General features: G+C 51.8%; 1 protein-coding gene and 1 long non-coding RNA gene across 4 annotated transcripts in view; one reads left to right on the top strand and one right to left on the bottom strand.

Moving 5' to 3' along the window:
* Positions 1-11,552, top strand: part of BCL7A (BAF chromatin remodeling complex subunit BCL7A) — a 31,297-nt gene extending 19,745 nt beyond the window's left edge. For 2 of the 3 annotated variants that reach the window (XM_042234041.2, XM_027956472.3), the window contains 2 exons: positions 5,406-5,590; positions 8,559-11,552. In XM_042234041.2, coding sequence (XP_042089975.1) covers positions 5,406-5,590; positions 8,559-8,630 — 257 coding nt within the window. In that variant the 3' untranslated portion in view covers positions 8,631-11,552. The remainder of the gene's footprint in view (positions 1-5,405; positions 5,591-8,558) is intronic. The other variant, XM_027956473.3, reaches the window with a different exon arrangement.
* LOC132658043 (uncharacterized) lies at positions 8,892-17,369 on the bottom strand. The gene is made up of 2 exons (XR_009597013.1): positions 17,096-17,369; positions 8,892-16,263 (listed from the first exon to the last, which is right to left on the bottom strand). It is a non-coding gene; the product is annotated as an uncharacterized LOC132658043 (long non-coding RNA).
* Between the last annotated feature and the right edge of the window lie 287 nt (positions 17,370-17,656).

Raw genomic sequence — 17,656 nt, 5'->3', positions numbered from 1 at the left:
CACATCTGGTTCCAGTCTCTTCCACACACTTCACTCGTTAGCCCCGTGAGAGGCTCCCTACTTATCCCGAGTGACAGGCAGGGCCCAGTCCCACTCCAGACTCCCAAGAGCTCATGGGCAAGGCAGGCATTGAAGCTGAGAATTACAGTCCACAGAGGTGGCAGGCAGACTAGATCCAGCGTGTGCAGGGGTGGCCCCAAAGCCCAGTGCTGTTTTTATTTTTAATTGGAACTTGATGGCAAAATTTAAAAATTGAGCAATCTCACTTAAAATAAGATCGATCTCCAGCTTCTCTTGAAAAGAGAAGCCTGCATTCCCATAGAGCTGCAACCAGCTAGAGCAGAGATGTGGCTGCCTCTCCAGGGAGGGCCCAGAGGGCCTACATACTCCAGTTACCACACTCCTCACCACTCCCTATCGTCTCCCCACCACCGAGGCCAAAGGCAATTGTGTTTTACCCTGTGATCACTGCTTGTTTTTCTTGTTATTGATTTAAAAAGAAAGTTAATATGTTTCTTGAACCTTTTTTTCTACTAAGAGTAGAGAGTCTGGGGGGGAATGCGCATGTCTTTGAGGAAGAAGAGACTATTCCTTTAGATTTTCTGTGCAAAGGTTATCTGAGTCTGAATTAAATAGCCCACCTGACTCATTCTGGCACTGCCTGGAACATAAGGGGTCTTGACTTTGTGGTCAGATACAATAGGGAAATGGAGACTGGGGCCCTCTGGGAAGCCTCCCTGGAAGAGGTGCTGTCTGACTTGGGCTTAAAGGATGAGCAGAGATAGGAGGGAACCAAGCAATCCAGGCAGAAGGGACCACAGGGCAGTACCTGGGGAGGTCAGGGGAATGTGCCCATGTGCCAGGAGGATCTGAATTAGGAAGCAGATTAAGGTGCCCTAACAGACCACCACTGCTGGGTCTGTTGTGGGGCCTTCTAGAGGTAGTCTGTACCTAGAAGCATCTATGTGAGATGATTACCTCCCGTTTTAGAACACTCTCACTTAACAGTCACCATGGAGATAGTTCCACGTTAAGACATACGGGTCTTTCTTATTCTCTTTACCAGCTTATCATTCAGAGCTGTGACTGTACCATGATGTATTTAAATAGTCTCCGTGTTGATGGGTTATTTGAGTTGTTTCTCCTGCACCGATGGTGCTGAAAGGCATCTTGTACTCATGTCCCTTGGCACCTTTGCTCAGATGTGAATGAGTCTGGAGGATGTGGCCGTGGATGGGGCTATGGGGGCAAAGGGCAGTGGGCATTTACAGTGTAGTGGTCTCCCCCTTTTCCACCCGTGCCATGGGCGGAATGGCTTCCCCCGGAGCAGGGCCTTTCTGCCTGGGCTCTGTAGATTTGTGGGGCCGGGTGATTCTTTGCTGTGGGGGTGTCCTGTGCATGGTGGAGTACTGAGAAACATCCCAGTCACTAGATGCCAGTAGCATCCTCCCCCATTTTAGTGACACCAAAAATGTTTCCAGGTGGGGCAGATGTCCCCTAGGGGAATGGGGGAAAACACCACCACCCGTTGAGAACTCCATCCCAGCGACTTTGGTGCAGCCTTCTCCCGTGTACAGCACTCTCCTCCTCACGGGGCCGCTGCCCGGACCTGGGGAGAGGTGCTGGGACGGGGCCATGAATGCAGGACGGGCTGGTCACATCTGGGCCAACCCGTGCTGGCTGTGTGGCCTCAGGCCGGCAGCATGACCTCCTGTGCACCTTCCTGTTTCCTCAAGACAAATTAAAGTTGCCTGTCGCGTCAGGTCACTGGGAAAGGAGGCTTCAGGTCCCTGGGAAAGGAGGTGGAGCTTGCGGGGTGGGCGGGGCAGAGGGAGGGCGGAGCGATGAGGGGCAGGGCCGGTGTGGCCATATCCCGGCTTTCTGGGCCTGCCCTCGGTTTTCCTGTGTTTCGGGTGTGCGTCTCCTTTCCCAGCGCTCAGCTGCGGGAATTCTGTCGGGTCCACGCTTTCATGGCTGTTGTGTTAGGACCCTGTCACTCCTACCCGCTGCCTCAGGTCCATGGGAACCACATGGGCGTCCCTTCCCGGCCAGGCCAGTCCTCTGGGCCGGCACAGTTGCCCAGCTTTGCCCAGGGGACACACCTACACACTGTCAGGGGCCTTCCCCAGGTGGGGGTCCACTTCCTGCAGGACAGAGCAGGTTGGTCGCCAGCTGTTGACCTTGCTTTGAACTTGTTTACTGCTAAGTGAGTTCAGGGAATGACATAATGTCCAAAGTCCCTGGACTAAATTTAGGCCCTTGGAAAATAATTTCCCCTGGGTGAGTTCCAGTGCCTTGGGCTGAGAGAACCAGGGCGCAGCAGCGGGGCCTGCCTGGAATGCTCGGCCAGCTCCAAGGCCAGTTCCCGCTGTGCTCTTGGGCCAAGCAAGGGGTCAGCGTGACTCCGTGGACCCACACTGTGGGTGACTCGCCACCTTCATGATTTCTAAGCCTGCGTCTGGGCCCCCACCTCCCTCTCCTCTCTGCAAAGCCCACCACGTAGGGCAGAAAGGGCTCTGTCGCGACTTCCCTCCTGGTCCAGTGGCTAAAACTCTGTGCTCCCAGTGCAGGGGGCTGGGGTTTGATCCCTGCTCAGAGAACTAGATCCCACATGCCACAGCTAAGACCTACACCAGCCAAAAAAATAAGTGCTTCTTTTTTTAAAAAAAGAGGTCCGTAGTCAAGAGAGAAGGAGGATAATAGTAACTGCAAAGGTTTGTTAAAGCAAACTTATAATGTGAACTAGAATATAAGGTTAACATGGATTTTTCTTTTATTTAAATTGAGGTGAAATTCCCATAGCATGCAAGGCACCATTTTAAAGCGAGCAATTCAGTACCATTTAGCACATTCATCATGTTGTACAGTCACCACCTCTGTCTAGTTCCAAACAGTTCTCGTCACTCTAACAGGAAACCCTGTGCCCTTCAGCTGTCATTTCCCATTCCTCTATCCCTGGCCTCCACCAGTCTGTGTTTTCTGTCTCTGTGGATTTGTCTTTCCTGGTCCTTTCACAGAAATGGAGTCATGCACCCTGTGTCTTTTGTTGACTGACGTCTGTCACTCAGCATCATGGTGTCACGGTTCATGCACATAGTAGCCTGGGTCAGTGCTTCGTTCCTTTTCGTGGCTGAATAATACTCTGCTGTGTGGGTGGACACATTGTGCTTATCTGCGTATCTGTTAATGGACATCTGGGCCACCGTGAGTGATGCTCCTGTGATTATTTGTCTGCAAACATGAGTTTGAAGGCTTGTTTTCAGTTCCTGTGGGGCTATAGCTAGAAGTAGAATCGCTGGGTCATATAGGAATTGTGTGTTTTTGAGGAACTGCTGTTAACATGGTCTTTAAAGGTAAAACTGGAAATACCGAAGAAATGTCAGGTTTATGGGGAGTTTGGTTCCCTGCCCTCGATGATCCCTCATCTACTCCCACATGGGATTATTTTGCCGCTTGGGTCCTTTTTCCATCTTCCCATTTAATCTTCACAGCAGCTCAACAGGACAGCTGTTGTTGTCAACCTCAACTTTATGGAGGGTGGGAGAGTCTGACACAGGGAGCCCGGCTTCATAGGAACAAGCGGCAGAGGCAGCATTAGAAACCAGGTCTGGGACTTCCCTGCTGGTCTGGTGGCTAAGACTCCATGCTCCCAGTGCTGGGTGCCCCGGGTTCGATTCCTGGTCAGGGAACTAGACCCTGCATGCCGCTACTAAAGATCTTGTGCACTGCAACCCTGACCTGGCGCAGCCAAATAAAATATATAAATATTAAATAATTTTTAAAACCCTGTCTGTGGCTGGACCCTGTGTCCCCCCCCACCCAGACACCAGATGGTAGGAAGAGCCCAGGGGTCCCAGTGTGGGGGACCCCATGACCCTCCTGATGGCGTTAGGAGAACCCAGCTCAGACTGTGGCAGGGTGTCGGGTCTCCTGGTACTGCCCTGGGCACTCAGGGCTGCTGGTTTGGGGGGAGCAGCCGGTTTGGGGGAGCAGAGTCTGTGTTAACGGCACCTTTGCTGGGACGGATATACTAGGGCTCAGCCTCTGTGGAAGGAGGGCTGCAGCTCCTTCCTTCCGCCCTGCTCCCCATCCCTCTGTGCTCTGCCGGGCTCAAGCTCTGGAATATTGCCTGCTTCTCCCTGCCCCTTCCTCTTAATTGCTTGCTTGCTTTAAAAATTAAGCCTGGGGACTTTCCTGGTGGTTCAGTGGTTAAGACTCTGCGTTTCCAATGCAAGGGGTAAAGGTTCAATCCCCAGTCGGGGAGCTAAGATCCCACGGGCTGCACAGCATGGCCAAAAAAAAGAGAGAGAAAGAGAAAACTTAGACCTGGGAAATTTTTTCCCTCTGTTGTGCTTCTATCTCAGAAACCCCAGAACGTAAAACATTCTTGAATATTTTAGTGTTTCTTTCTTTTTTTTTTTTTTTTACAAATCAGGGTGACATATGTTGTTGGTATCTTGAATGCAAGCAGAGCAGGGCCCTGGGCGGGATGCGGCTGCTCCTTCCGTGCGCTCTGTGCCTAAGATAAGCTTCAGGTGCAACGGCTGCTCCCTCTTTCCAAAGCCGCACCACCTCCCACAGCCTGCTAACCTGCACCTTCCTTCTGCTAACGGAACATGGTAGGGGGAGCAGGGAGACCGGTGCATGAGACAGAGCCCAAGTGACCAGCAAGACAGGGGTTCATTAAATGTAAGTGACGGCCTGACGGAATGCTGTGCAGCCATCTTGTAGGCACTCATATTTATAGAATTTTTAAAGACGTGCAGAATTCTTCCCAAATATTGTGAGATCCCTATTTGGGGAGAATGCAGAACTAGAAGTGCATGTAGGGAGAAACATCTGGAAAAATAGGGCTAGATCCCCTAAAATGTTAGTGGCATGGCAGCCGTGGGTGACATGAGGTAGTTGCTGATTTCATCCCCCTCCCTGTATTTTTTGGTTCTTAAAATAGCAATCAGAAAAATATGCATATTACTAAGAGAAATGTGTACAAAGGGGCAGTTCCCTCTGTGAATCCCAACCCCCCCCCCCCCCCCCCACTCCCTAATGGAAGGAGGGAGGGGCCTGCAGCCATGATGGTTGGAGCACGCTGTGTCCATTAGAGGGCACCAGATGCACGCAGCATAAAGCCTGTAGTATCCTTTACCTGGCTTCTCCTGGCACTTGGCAGGTAATAGATATGCAAGGGAAAGGGTCAGAGTCCCCAGTGCCAGAGTGTGGCCTGGCTGCTTAAAATGACATCCTTAAAAAATAAGAGGCTTCCCAAGCCCCCCAGCTCCTTGCAGTCCTGACAGACCGCCTGGCCTCCCAACTTACCCAGTTCCAGGTATTTTTAGTAAGTGGTTCATCTGGCTCCGTATCGCCCGTGTCTGAAAACAGCTTCTGTCGTCTTGCCTTTCCCTCAGATGCTTCCGACGAGCAGAATTCACAGTCTTCAATGGAAAACTCGATGAACAGTTCAGAGCAAGTCGATCGGCAGCCATCTGGAGATGCGGGCCTGGCTGCAGAGACATCCACAATCTCTCAGGTACCTCGATCGAGGTCTCAGAGGGGCAGCCAGCTCGGCCAGGAGCCTGCTGGGGTGTCGGGGGTACGTTGAAAGGTGTCTTCTTGTTTTTGTTTTCTCGTTTGCTCTCTAGATGATTGGAACTGTCTGGTATTCACTGAGCAGGACCCATGAACGTCCTGTAGCTGGTCTGGTCACTGGTCCCACAGTAGAGGAGACACACAGCACCCCCTTGGGGTCAGTCCTGTATCCCAGCCTTAGCTTCATCACTTTGTTTATTCGGGTCCACAAAAGCACTGCCCAGTCTCAGTGACCCAAAGTCAACTTCCCTTAGAGCTGGGGAGACAGGTCTTCAGACTCTACATGCTAGACGAACCATCCTTTGGAGTCTTGCACCTGACCTCGCTCCCCACTACTTGGTCCCTTTCCAGGTTATCACTGTTTGCCGGAATCTAGTCTGAATCAGACAGTGCAGATGCAGGTGGCCTTGCTGACGGAAGCAAACGTCCCTGGTTCGAATCCCAGCCCCTCCACTTGACACACACACGAGCCTCAGTGTCTCTTACTGGCACAGTAAGATCACAGGACTGTCCTGGGGCCAGAACATGGATGAGAGGAGAGAATATGGGCAGCACTCAACACAGAGCTGGGCACAGCAGCGGCCCCGGCGTTGCCTTGGCTTCTGTTGTGATTTTTTTTTTTACTGTCCATCCTCTGTGCTCATCAAAGAGGTCTGAGGACTCAGGGGTATCAAAACTGCAGCTAATAAGACTACTTCCACTGGAGTATTTTCACACCTGGGGAGAAACCAAAAACAAGTAGCCGCAGAGAAAGGGGACTAGCTTGATCTGTAGGGAGCCTTCAACCAGGCCTTCCTCAAAGGGAAGGGACTCTCAGACCCTTACATCCTGGCACTCTTGGCTCCGCAACCCCCTGCCAGCCTACCCAAGACTCCTCCAGGGGCCCAAAGACAGGACAGTGTTGATGAAAGAAGTGTTTGCCGTGGCAGAAAACCGGCCAAAACCTGAGTGTCTCAAAAGGATTTAATAAATCCGGAGTGGCAGATGCACAGCCCGGTATGCAGCTGTTAAAGCACGTTGACCAGGTACAGATAGAGAATGAAGAAACATTCTCACAGCGTGAGCCGCAGGGCCAGGCCTCCAGCGGAGCGTGAGCCCATTTGATTACAATACAGATCCAACCCTCAGATAGAATTGGCAAAAGCCAGGATGGCAGCTGGCGTCTCCTGGCCTCTCAAGATGCTGAGCCATACCCCGGGAGTGTCTGGTGCTCTCCACTGGCATCTGGAAAGTCCAGGGGTCTTCCATTCTGACACACCCCCACCTCCACTCCCATGTTCAGGGACCCACACCTGAAATGGGGACCCTTCCGCAGTTTTCACACTCACATAGACGTGCCGCTTGTCTCCAGAGCTGCTCAGTTTGTGAGTAAGACAGAGGGTGTGTGCCCTGAAGCAGAGAGCTTGACATTGATGTTCAGCCTTGCCTATTTAAAAACGAAGAAATGTTCCCTATCCTCTTTTTCAGCCACTCCCTCCTGCTCCCTCTCTTTCGTGGGACATTTGTCCGCTTTCCAGAGTCCGCTGCCAAGCTCACATACTGTCCCCACCCCATGCAAATGCTCTGTGGACGCTTGGCCTGAATGGTATCCCCCTTCCTCAGAAGGCACAGCGACCCACCTACTCCTGTTACGTTGAGACCGAGCTTTTATCACTTTCACGAGGAAAAGGCAGGGGAGAGACAGGGGCAGTTCTTTCTGCCTTCCTGTCATATCCACTCTCAGAAAACTCACTCACCTCATCCATCAAGGCCCGGGGGTCTCTGTTTAGCACCTCTTGGGCCTCCACTGTGTACTGGGCAGTAAGCTGGGTCCTAGGGGGATGGTGTGAGCCAACTGACATGGTCCCTGTCCTCAAGGAGTCAGGGAGGATGGGTTCAGGGAGGCGGAGACACAGCCAGGAGCCGGCAGACGCAAGTGGATTGCAGTTCGAGCTGTAGGAGAGCGGGAGCAGGGTGATGCAAAGAAGCCCTCCTGGATGGTGCGGGCGGGGAGGGGTGAGATGAGAGCGGGAGAGAAAAGGGCACACAGGCCAGGAGACAGAGGCCAGCCTGAGGAATGGCAGGCGAAGCCAGGGAGGCTGGAGCCAGGCGGACAGGAAAGGGGGAGGAAGGAGGGGAGGGAGAGGGGCCTTCTCGGCCTGATGAGGAGTTGGGATTTTGTTCCGAGATCAGTGTTATGCTCTGTATGATCTCTGTTTTGAAACTATCTCTTGAGCTCTGCTGAAGGCTGGGTGGGGCGGCTGTGGAGCAGGCTGCTGCTCCAGCCATACAAGGAACGGAGGCTCAGGTGTGGATGGGGTGGCTGGCAAGGGCAGCCGTGGGTGGGCTGAGGGTCTCTGGAGATGGAGTTAGGCGTGGCGAGAAGGGAGCACTCCAGGGTGCTGTCTAGCTGTATCCTAGGCAGGTGGCAGGGCCATCGCCAGCCGTGGGAGTGCTGGTTAGGATGGGCGACCTTAGGAGCTGGACTCGGGGGATGGGTTAGTTTGGAGCTGGCTGGGATGATAGAGCGAGAAAGTCGAGGGAGAAGTAGGTGAGTGAGTGTCGAAGTGTGTGTGTGTGTGTGTGTCACTGGAATTTCTTGGGAATTTGGTGGCACTACAGACCTTCCCCCAGAATAACCAACATGTATGCATTCCATAAACGTCTGTGCTGAGTCCTGGATGAGCTGTTGTCAATACAACCAGGTTGGTCTAACCTTTGATCTTGGAGAGTAAACTTAAAACTGCATACATAATTACCCTGCAGTTAGTGAGCAATTGGAAGACGCAGGTGACTTGGTGGACATAGGAGTAGCTTGGGTGTGTGGCTCCCGGTAGGTCCGTGAACCCTTTCAAGTCCATGCCAGGGCCACAGGGTCAGAACCTCAGATGCCCACCTTCGACTTGTAACTTCCCAGCTGACCCAAGTTGCTCTCCCGGGGTGTCAACCTGCGTTTCTCTTTTCTTCCTCTTCCCCCACCTCCCAACCCCAAGGATCTGGAAGGAGTGCCACCCTCCAAAAAGATGAAACTGGAGGCTTCGCAACAGAACTCCGAGGAGATGTAGACGCCGAGTTCAGTCCTCTGATCCACGTCTCACGGGAGATCCATCAGCAGGCTTAGTTGTTGAACAACCTCACCCGAGCAGATCCCTGTCGGGTGCAAAGGGAACTACTAACTTAACAAGTTTACCAAGTGCAAATCCAAGAAAACCTAGAACGGCGTAACTTCTCAGACACTGAAGAACTTTCTGCTGTGAAGCAAAACACTCGAATCTTGAAGTGACTTTCCTGGGGAAGGCGAGGTCGACAGCTCAGGAGCGTCTGGACACTGTCTCTGAAGCCAAGATTACATTTGTGTTGCTGCTGTATTTTTTTTTTTCCCTCCCCACTCCTCTATTTAATGATATAAGCTATTTGAGGGTGGTACTGATCAGGAATTCGCTTTTCATCGGGGCTTTTCACTGTTCAACCGATATTCCTTCTGCTTTCTTTTTTCGTGCCTTGTGCCCTTGAGGTGACCTCTGGCATGTTTTCCTGGTTGTTTTGCGTCTCCCCTTACAAGTGCCCTCTTGGTTCAGTTCAGGCAGCCATTGCTCCGGTCCTCGAGTCTTTCTCCTCCCTGCCCCAGGACTTCAGCTGGAGTGGACCAGGCAGGGAGAAGGAGAGCTTGAGGCCGCAGAAGAGCAGGACCTCCCCGGCCATCTGGTTTTCTAGGTGCAGCTGGGAGGCTGCAGAATACACCCTGAGCCCTGGTTGGGGACAATGCTAGCTTCCAGGGTCCGAGGAGTCTCAGATGTCTGGGCATTGTTCCCAGGCTTGCTTGAGGCATCTGAACTGGTGTTTCCAAGCCCACAGCTGCCCAGAGGGACATACAGAGCCCTTGGATTGTCCTGGCACTTCCCCCCTCAGCCCCTCCCCACCATGTGGCAACCTCCCACACCTCCGAAGATGGACTGGCTCCTGTGGCTGATGGCAGGATGGTCTCCTTAAGACGATAAAGGGCCGGAGGAGGCTGGGAGCAGATGGCAGGAATAGCTGGTGCTGAACTTTCTCTCATAGGACGTTGCTTGGATTTCAAATCCACAGTCACCTGCTGCCCTAGTCTACCTCCCCAGCTCCACCTGGCCCCACCCGCGGGGGAGGTGAGGTTGCAGTCGGCCGAAATGCAGAGTCCACCGGCTTTCTGCACACCGTTCCGACTCCTGGAGCCAACAGTTGGATCGCGTCTCTTTCCCAGGATGCTCCGAGGGTCCCCACGGGGGAGCAGGCCTTAAGGGTTGGAACTTGAGGCCAGAAATGAGGCCCCCGAGAAACTGGAGAGCTTTGCACTCCTCCAGAAAGGGGGCCCTGGGGTCCCTCCCCCGCCTGCATCCCCCGCCTGCACTGGGACAGCTTCCTGTCACTAAAACGGAGAAGCACCTCTTCTCCCCACGCCCCCCACCTTGGATGAACTGCCTCACTCTTTGGTTCTGAGGCCTGGTTTGCTCTTAATTCCTATACGGACTCCTCAGACCCTTAACCCTTCTCCTGAGCTTTCTTTACTGCACTGGAGTTCCAACTCCCTTTGAGTTGTGTGAGGGGGGAGGGGGAGGGTTCCGGGTTTTGTTGGTGTTTTTTTTTTTTTCTGTTTGTTTGTTTGTTTTGTTTCTGTTTCGGCCAATTGGTGCATATATTCAAGTACCACCTTTCACGTGTGGATCTCTCTCCTGACCACCATGGGGAGTGTCTGCCAGACTCCATTTTCTAAGCGTTTCTGAGGGTGAGGCTCTTCTTTGTTTTTGAAGGGAGCCAATCTATTTCCTGCACTTCAAGAAGAATCAAAATGTTCCTGAATTTCAAATACCTCATGCAAACATGTCTCCTGAAGCAAGGGAAGGGGAAACACACACACACAAACTTTGAAAATGGTCATGTTGAAGTTAGAGATGCCGAAAGGTTTCTGTCTTAAAAAATCCTTATCAATTTTGCCCCTCAGGCAGGCAGTTCTGCGGAGAACTGTGTTTTGTGTTACCTCTCAGCGTATCTCAAGGCGGCTTTACCTCCAGATCCTATAGAGTTAGAATTAACTTCCTTTATTTGCAGCAAAACTCCATTTGGATGAAAGATGAATCTGGATATCTGTTCCCTCCTCTTTATTTTTTTTGGGAAATGAGAGGTGACAAGCAAGACAGCCGAAGACGAATCACAACACAGGCATCCGTGGAAACAGCAGGGTCCCCTCGACAGGCAAGGGGGGCGGACATGGTTGAGGGTGAACAAAGGAGGACGCCCGGGATACGAGGCTGTCATTAGTTTTTCTCTGAAGTGCCTGAAGGTAGGAAACGGGCCAGGGGTCCGGGCCGACTGGGCCCCGCCACGGCCATGCCAGGCAGAGCGGCCAGCGGCCCTGCGCCCCCATCCACGCCGGCCAGGAAGGCCTTCCACGCGGGATGGTGAGACTGCAAAAACCCACATGTGCTTCCTTCCCCGATGCGGCCCGCTCCTCGGGGCCGCCGCCCTTGCCCACACCGTCCTGCGCCCCTCGCCCCCTCTCCCACCACGGAATCTAAGACCTTTCAGCCGGCCGAGCCAGAGGCGGGGGTCCTAAGCGAATGCCTTCCGCCAACACCAGGCCCCGCAGCCTAAAGGGCTCCCAGGGCAAACTTAACTCCCCGAGAAACTTGAAGTTGGGGATGCTGCGGTTACACATTCCACAAAGTGCTGGCACTTAACACCCATAACCTGAAGGCGGAAGACTGACTCACAGGTGGTGACCTCCCATTACCAACGATGTCATGGTTTGGAATGTTCCATTATCAGCCAAGGACCTGCTTAGAGATATAAAGACCTTTTTATTCACCGTTACCTAATTGTTTTTTTTTTCTTACGATTTTTTTTTTGGTGTGTTGTACAGCAGTATAATTTTTCACTTATTTATTCCATCAGTAGATATGGTTTGTACAATGTACAATGGTTCCATTTCAGAAAATAAAAATTCAAATCATGAACACCATGTGATTTTGGAGCGTCATGGTAAAGAGTAAAATCCTGTGAGATTTTACTCACAGAGTGGGCTGCTCTGGTGTCTCCAGCGTGGCCCTGACTTTGTATACAACTTGAACACCGGGACTGTGGCCTCCCACATGCTGCGGGTGGGTGTTGTTGGGAGGCTGAGTTGGTAGCCAGTTAGAACCCTGGTATAAATTGCAGCCAGGCCATCTGCCCCCATCTTGCGTCCTGGCAGTGTCCCTGGTTTCAGGAGGCTCTGGCCCATGGCAGGGGCTCAGGGGTCGATTATTTGGTGACTTGAAGCTCTGTCTTGACTTGCCTTAACAGCTAGTGACTCATGGTCAGGCTGGATTCAGAACCGCCCCAGGGCCTCTCCCCCCACAACTCAGGCTCTTTCTCGCTCTCCAGCTCGGCCTCCCTCCCCCAGTGGACTTTTTCCTTTCTTCTCTGTCCAGTCTCTCTTTCTCCTCTCGCACCTGAAACCTGGCCCTAGGTGAACCACCAGCTAGGGGCGAAAGGGGTGGGACGATTGTTCTAGCTGTCCTGTGCTAAGTCACCCGTGTTGACCGACCTGGAGGCAAACGTTCTCCTTTTTTGTTTTGTCTGACTTTCCTCCCCACCCTGTTCCTTTTTAAGGTGTTCCAGTGTTTTTACCAGGATTGGTTGCTCAGTGAAATAAACTCCTGATATGGAAAGTTCATCCTGACAAAACATAAATCATAGGGACCTTGTTTGCTTAACCAAAAAAAAAAAGTGCCTTAGCAGGCACACTTTCACTCTCTCTGGTATTCCTGAGTTCTGTTCCCTGGGTCTCCAACTCTGGCTGAAGGTCCCTTCCTTCCAGACTCATCTTCATCTCTGGATCTCTCCCCTTCCCTCTGCCATTCTTGTCTCCAGGCCCCTGGGTCTCTTGTCTCAGACATTCTGCTTTATCTTCTCTGTCTCAGCTTCCCTGTCTCTGTGGAGCTTTCTGACTTCCTCTCACCTCTCTTCATCAAGGAGCAGTCATGCCCAAGGGCTGGAAATTTGGACTTTACAGGCATCACTTGAACACCATCTGTGTCCTGAACCCTGGGCAGCATTGACTCCAGTTTGACCCTTTCTCTCTAAGCAGATAAGCTGGTATGCTAGGATGCTGGGGACAGTTTGGAATTGGGAGAGGTGCATTTTGATGGCAGGGGTCAGGGAGGCTCCTAGGATGGTGGAGGAGCCCAGGCATAGGCCTAAGGAGTCCATTTTGCCTTGTGGATGTTAACAAGTGGCTGGAGGTTTCTGAGCCAGGGCCCTGCTGGACTGAGGGCGGTGTTGCTAGTGAATGGCGTGGACTGGAAAAAGCTAGACAGGAGGTGGGGGCAGGGCAACTATGGAACTAGACTGTAGGTGAAGCAGGAGGCGAGGAGTTGGCAAGAAGGCCCGTGTGCCCCAGGTGATGTGAAGGCAACAGGCACTGCAGCCAGGTGAGGTGGGAACAAGTTTGCGGAGGGGAAGGCAAGCAGACAAAGCTCTGGTCCAGGTCCAAGTCTGAACCGCAACAAATGTCACAGAAGTCCGCGGTTGGGCTGAGGAGGGATTTGAATTCCTAACGCCCAAGTTTATCCCTCACCTGCCCCTTGAGGAATGCCTATTTTCCTCCAGAGGCTCATAGGGGACACTGGCTGCCTTTGCCAGTTGCATTCCCCTCTTCTTCCAGTAGGGGTCCCCCTCACCCACTCTCAGCCCCAAGGGTGGCTGGGCTATCTGGGTCCCTCTCCCTGGCAACAGCAATTGGCTCAAGGATGATCACGTGGCCCAATGAAAGTCAGCCCTGGAATTTTTGTGGGACCTGTTGGGAAACACTTCCCCTACAGTGTTGGCTGGAGTTAAGTGGAGCTGTTGGGGCCACCTTCACTCCAAGGCAGGGAGAAGCCTGCCTGAGAATGAAGCTGAGACAGGAGAGAGTTGAAAGATGGTGAGTGTGAGCTTCCTGAGAGCACCACTTGGACCCAAAGTGTTAGTCACTCAGTTGTGTCCAACTCTCTGTAACCTAATGGACTGTCGCCCACCAGGCTTCTCTGGAATTCCTCCTGGAATTCTCCAGGCCAGAATACTGGAGTAGGTTGCCATTTCCTTCTCCAGGGGATCTTCCCAACCCAGGGCTTGAACCCAGGTCTCCCTCATTGCAGGCAGACTCTTTACCGACCGAACCTCCAGGGAAGTCAGCAGCTGGCCCTGAAACCAGTCCTCCTGAACTTTTCAAGTTCTTGAGCTAGTAAATGCCTGTGATCGTTTAGGTTAGCTTTCCCTTGGTCTTTCCCCACCTGAGCCCCCACCCCTCCATCCAAGGGCTTGGAGGGTCTCCTGGACAAATCCAGAATGAGGGATGGTTGTTGGGATGGTTGCTCTGACCCTGACTGTTTTTCTCTTGGAAGGACCGTCTCTTTCCTCCAGACTTTATTTTTTCAATGCTCCCATGTGACAGGAACTTGGAAGTTTCACAGCTGAGCACAAGGAAATAGAGGCTAACATAGACCTGATTTGGACTTTGGAAGCAGGCTTTTCTAGAATCCTCAGAGCTCCAGCACTTCAGAGCTGGGTGACCTCAAGTAAGTATCTTAACCTCTCTGGGCCCCAGCATCCTCATCTGTAAAATGGAAAGAATAATGGTGCTTCCTCAGATTGTTGTGAGGATTAATATATGTAAATTACCAAATACACGTAAAGTGCTCCAGACAAGCCCTGAACGTGAACGTGTTAGTTGCTCAGTGGTGTCTGACTCTGGCCTCATGAACTGTAGCCCGCCAGGCTTCTCTGTCCATGGAGTTCTTTAGGCCAGAATACAGGAGTGGGTTGCCATTCCCTTCTCCAGGGTATCTTCCTGACCAAGGGATCAAACCCAGGTCTCCCATGTTGAAGGCAGATTCTTTACTGTCTGAGCCACCAGGGAAGCCCATGGCACATAGTAAATCTCAATAAATATCGACTGCTGTTGCTGCTGCTCTTATTGTAGTTACTATCCTCCTGCACGTCTAGACCCCAGAGCTCCAGCTGCTAGACCATGAAGCTCCAGGAAAGGCAGAATCGCCCACCCCCAGCTGCTTTCAGCTTGTCCTCTGAGTTACACTTTGCTCCCTGAAGACTCGCCTCTCCCCTAAACGAGACTAACACTGGAGTTATCCACCCAGCTCGCCCCAGATGATCTAGAGCCTGAGTGGTGCCTTGTGGAATGACTAGAACCCCACCAGGAAACAGGCAAAGGGAAGACATTCCTGGCCAACGCAAGGGCTTGAGTAAAGGGCTGGAGGTGTGACGACGCATCCCCACTGTGAGCGTTGGCGGCCCTGTATGTCAGGCCCAAGAGGGACCTTCAGGCTGAGGAACAGCTCACTGGAGGTTCATTTTTCCAGCATCTCTCCTTCATCTTTGCTCTACCTCTACAGGCCCTGGGGGAAAAGGCCTCTAGGAGGCAAGCACCAGGAGGTGGTACCAGGCCTTTTGTTCCTGTCTCCCTCTAGGGTACCCCTGGGACAGACACTTGTGCCCATGGATGCCCTGGGTGACCTGGAGTCAGTGGCTTTCTCTCTTTAGACTTGACCAGAGATAACAATCTGCTTTGCATCAAAGAATCTCAAGAGACTCTTAAACTCCGCTTTTCTCCCTCAGGGCTCTCTCAAAGTATGAGCTCATTTGACCTCTTTGTCACCCTAAATGGTAGTTAGAGCAGGATCAGCTGCCCCATCATACAGATGAGAAACTGTGGCCAGGGAAGTGACTGAACAGGGTCCCGCAGGTACTCAGTGAAGAAGGCTGTGTGAACCTAGCCTGTCTGCCACTAGACCCGGGGTCAGCAGATCCAGCCTGCCAGCTGTTATTGTAAATAAAGTTTCATTGGCACACAGCTATGCTCATTCACTTACATATTATCCCTGACTGCTTTCACAATTGAGAGAAGGCAATGGCACCCCACTCCACTACTCTTGCCTGGAAAATCCCATAGATGGAGGAGCCTGGTGGGCTGCAGTCCATGGGATTGCTAAGAGTCAGACACGACTGAGTGACTTCACTTTCACTTTTCACTTTCACGCATTGGAGAAGGAAATGGCAACCCACTCCAGTGTTCTTGCCTGGAGAATCCCAGGGACAGGGGAGCCTGGTGGGCTGTCGTCTATGGGGTCACACAGAGTCAGACACGACTGAAGCAACTTAGCAGCAGCAGCTTTCACAATACAACAGCAGAATTGAGTAGTTGCTATAGAGACTGACTTGCAAAGTCAGAACTGTTTACCACCTGGCCAACTGCTGCACTTGACCACACTTTCCTGTTGAAACTGTGTGGTTGAAAGAATATGATAAAAAAATAATGACTAATGGTAATAACAACAATAATAATAATTACCTACTATGTGCCATGGGCTTCCCAGGCAGCACTAGTGTTAAAGAACTTGACTACGGAATGCAGGTAGATGTGAGATGTGGGTTCAATCCCTGGGTCAGGAAGATCCCCTGGAGGAGGGCACAGCAACCCACTCCAGTATTCTCGCCTGGAGAATCCAATGGACAGAGGAGCCTGGTGGGCTACAGTTCTTAGGGTCACAAAGAGTCAGGCAGTACTGAAGCGACTTTGCACACACGCTCAATGTGCCAGATACCATGCAAGACTTACCTGAATTTTTCATTGATATGAAAGGGTGTTGCTCAATGAATTTTCACTGAGTACACCTGCAAGACCAGCACCTGCATCAAGAAACAGAATATTACTTATTCTCTGGACGCCCCCCCCCCCGCCCACCCCTTGCAGTCACTACCCTCCGAAGGGTAATTACTATCCTGATGTCTCTCTGCACAGATGTTTTCTAAATGTAGCATTTTCTGAACTTTCTATTCATAGAATCATACAGAATGTGCTCTTTTGTGTCTGGCTTCTTTCACTCAGTAAGATGTTTGTGAGATTTATCCATATTGCATGTCATTGGCGTCACGACACGCTTCTGCTGGTGGGCGTTCGGTCTGTTTCCAGTCTCCATGGAGTATCATGAATATGCAAGATATTGGACCTCATTTCACCCTGGCTCCAATGAAAGGGGGACCAATTAGCCCCGCTGTACAGATGTGAAGACTGAGGTTAGATACTGTGGTGCCCACGAGGTAGCACAGCAGGTAGGAAGAGTCATGAGCGCAGGTGTCCCTGCCGTCCTGACTCTCTGACTTCCTCATTAGTTTCTGGCTTGACATACCACTGTGACTAACGACTGTTATGGCGCCATTTATACGAAGTAATTTCTAGAAAAAGCAAAAGTATGGAGACAAGGTAGAGACTGAGTTGTCTAGGGCTGGGAGCAAAAGATTGACCATAAGGAGGTCGGAGGGAATGATTTGAAGCAACCTGATTGTGGGGATAATTATACAACTGTGTGTGAACTTATTTGACTAGTTGTTTAGTTGCTAAAGTTGCAAAGTCACTTCAGCCATGTCCAACTCTTTTGCAACACTATGAACTGTAGCCCACCAGGCTCCTCTGTCCATGGGATTTCCCAGGCACTTGCTCAGTGGTAAAGAATTTGCCTACCAATGCAGGAGATGTGGGTTCCATCCCTGGGTCCGGAAGATCCCCTGGAGAAGGAAATGGCAATCCATCCAGTATTCTTGCCTGGGAAATTGCATGGACACAGGAGCCTGGTCGGCTGCAGTCCATGGGGCCGCAAAGAGTCAGACAGGACTGAGCAACTAAACAAGAACAACAGTAAACTTACTAAAGTTCATTGAATTGCAAACTTAAAATTGGTGAATTTTATGAGTAGGTTGCACCTCAATAAAGCTTAAAAAAACCCAAACCCACAGGCATCTATTTCTCCACCCTCTATCCACACACACCCCCATCCCCACTCCACCTCCCCCGTGCCTGAATTTCCCTTAGAGGTGTGAAGCTGGCTATGCAGACTGCCCAGAGCTGTTGAGCCATGGAACTCTGGCAGCTCCCCACCAGCCTGCCTCTCCCTGCAAAGACACGGGGGTCTCCTTGGCCAGAGGTGACATCTGAAGCAATCACAATCCTGTTTGGCTTTACTATATCCGACCTGCCGCCTGCCAGGGGCCAAAGAGCCACGCGCAGCGGATGCACCAGCCCCAA

This window comes from Ovis aries, chromosome 17 (assembly GCF_016772045.2).
Source record: "Ovis aries strain OAR_USU_Benz2616 breed Rambouillet chromosome 17, ARS-UI_Ramb_v3.0, whole genome shotgun sequence".
In the NCBI taxonomy this organism is placed as follows: domain Eukaryota; kingdom Metazoa; phylum Chordata; class Mammalia; order Artiodactyla; family Bovidae; genus Ovis; species Ovis aries.
The sequence above is the reverse complement of the archived record's forward strand: the minus strand, read 5'-3'. Positions and strand labels throughout refer to the sequence as shown.